Source organism: Oratosquilla oratoria, chromosome 9 (assembly GCF_046742065.1).
Source record: "Oratosquilla oratoria isolate Oo_2021 chromosome 9, ASM4674206v1, whole genome shotgun sequence".
In the NCBI taxonomy this organism is placed as follows: Eukaryota; Metazoa; Arthropoda; class Malacostraca; order Stomatopoda; family Squillidae; genus Oratosquilla; species Oratosquilla oratoria.
This window is the reverse complement of record NC_134785.1, coordinates 6,083,495-6,084,207: the sequence shown is the minus strand read 5'-3', so window position 1 is coordinate 6,084,207 and position 713 is coordinate 6,083,495. Positions and strand designations below refer to the sequence as shown.

The window sequence follows — 713 nt, the reverse complement described above, 5'->3', positions numbered from 1 at the left end:
GAGAGAGAGAGAGAAAGAGAGAGAGAGAGAGAAGATGCAAAAAAAGGAGGGGCAGAGTGAGAGGTAGGGAGAGAGGGAGAGAGCGAAATAGAGGATCCAAAAAAGGGAGGGGATAGAAAGAGAGAGTAAAAGATGCAGAAAAAGAAAAGAGAGAGAGAGAAAGAGAGAGAGAGAGAGAGAGAGAGAGAGAGAGAGAGAGAGAGAGAGAGAGAGAGAGAGAGAGAGAGAGAGAGAGAGAGAGAGAGAGAGAGAGAGAGAAAGCGGGATGGCGTCAGCAGCCAGCCATGCAGGGGAGAGAGAGAGAGAGAGAGAGAGAGAGAGGCAGGCAGGCAAGTGAGATCCTGCGCCCCAACTCCCAGAGCCTGAACACGAGAGAGCGGGAACTGTAATTATGTAGTCTTCGAGAAGAGAGCGAGGGACCGCACCGAGACTGCAAACGACAGTCGGAGAAGACGACGGGGACGAATGAGGACGCAGCCTGTGGACTTCAACCAAGGACCAGGAAAAGTCGTGTACATAAGGAGCAAGTCCAGGATTCAGATGAGTAAAGTTCTCGAAGAATCGTGTGGTATTCATAATGCAATAAAAACACTAGGAACGTGTGTTCACAAATGCTTAACCACCGGGAAAAGTAAACCAACGAAGCAGAGCGCTTTCGTATGATTACTTGTTGGTTACTAAGGCGGTATCTAATGTCATGTGTACTTCTTCCA

General features: G+C 48.8%; 1 protein-coding gene across 3 annotated transcripts in view; it reads left to right on the top strand.

The window, feature by feature from the left end:
- The first annotated feature begins 460 nt into the window (after positions 1-460).
- The window catches only part of LOC143028144 (putative protein-lysine deacylase ABHD14B), a 38,292-nt gene continuing 38,039 nt past the window's right edge, over positions 461-713 (top strand). For all 3 annotated transcript variants that reach the window (XR_012966686.1, XM_076189821.1, XM_076189824.1), the window contains exon 1: positions 461-544. Coding sequence is in view for 2 of the 3 variants with exons in the window: in XM_076189821.1 (XP_076045936.1) it covers positions 466-544 (79 nt within the window). In the remaining variant the exon portion in view is untranslated. The remainder of the gene's footprint in view (positions 545-713) is intronic.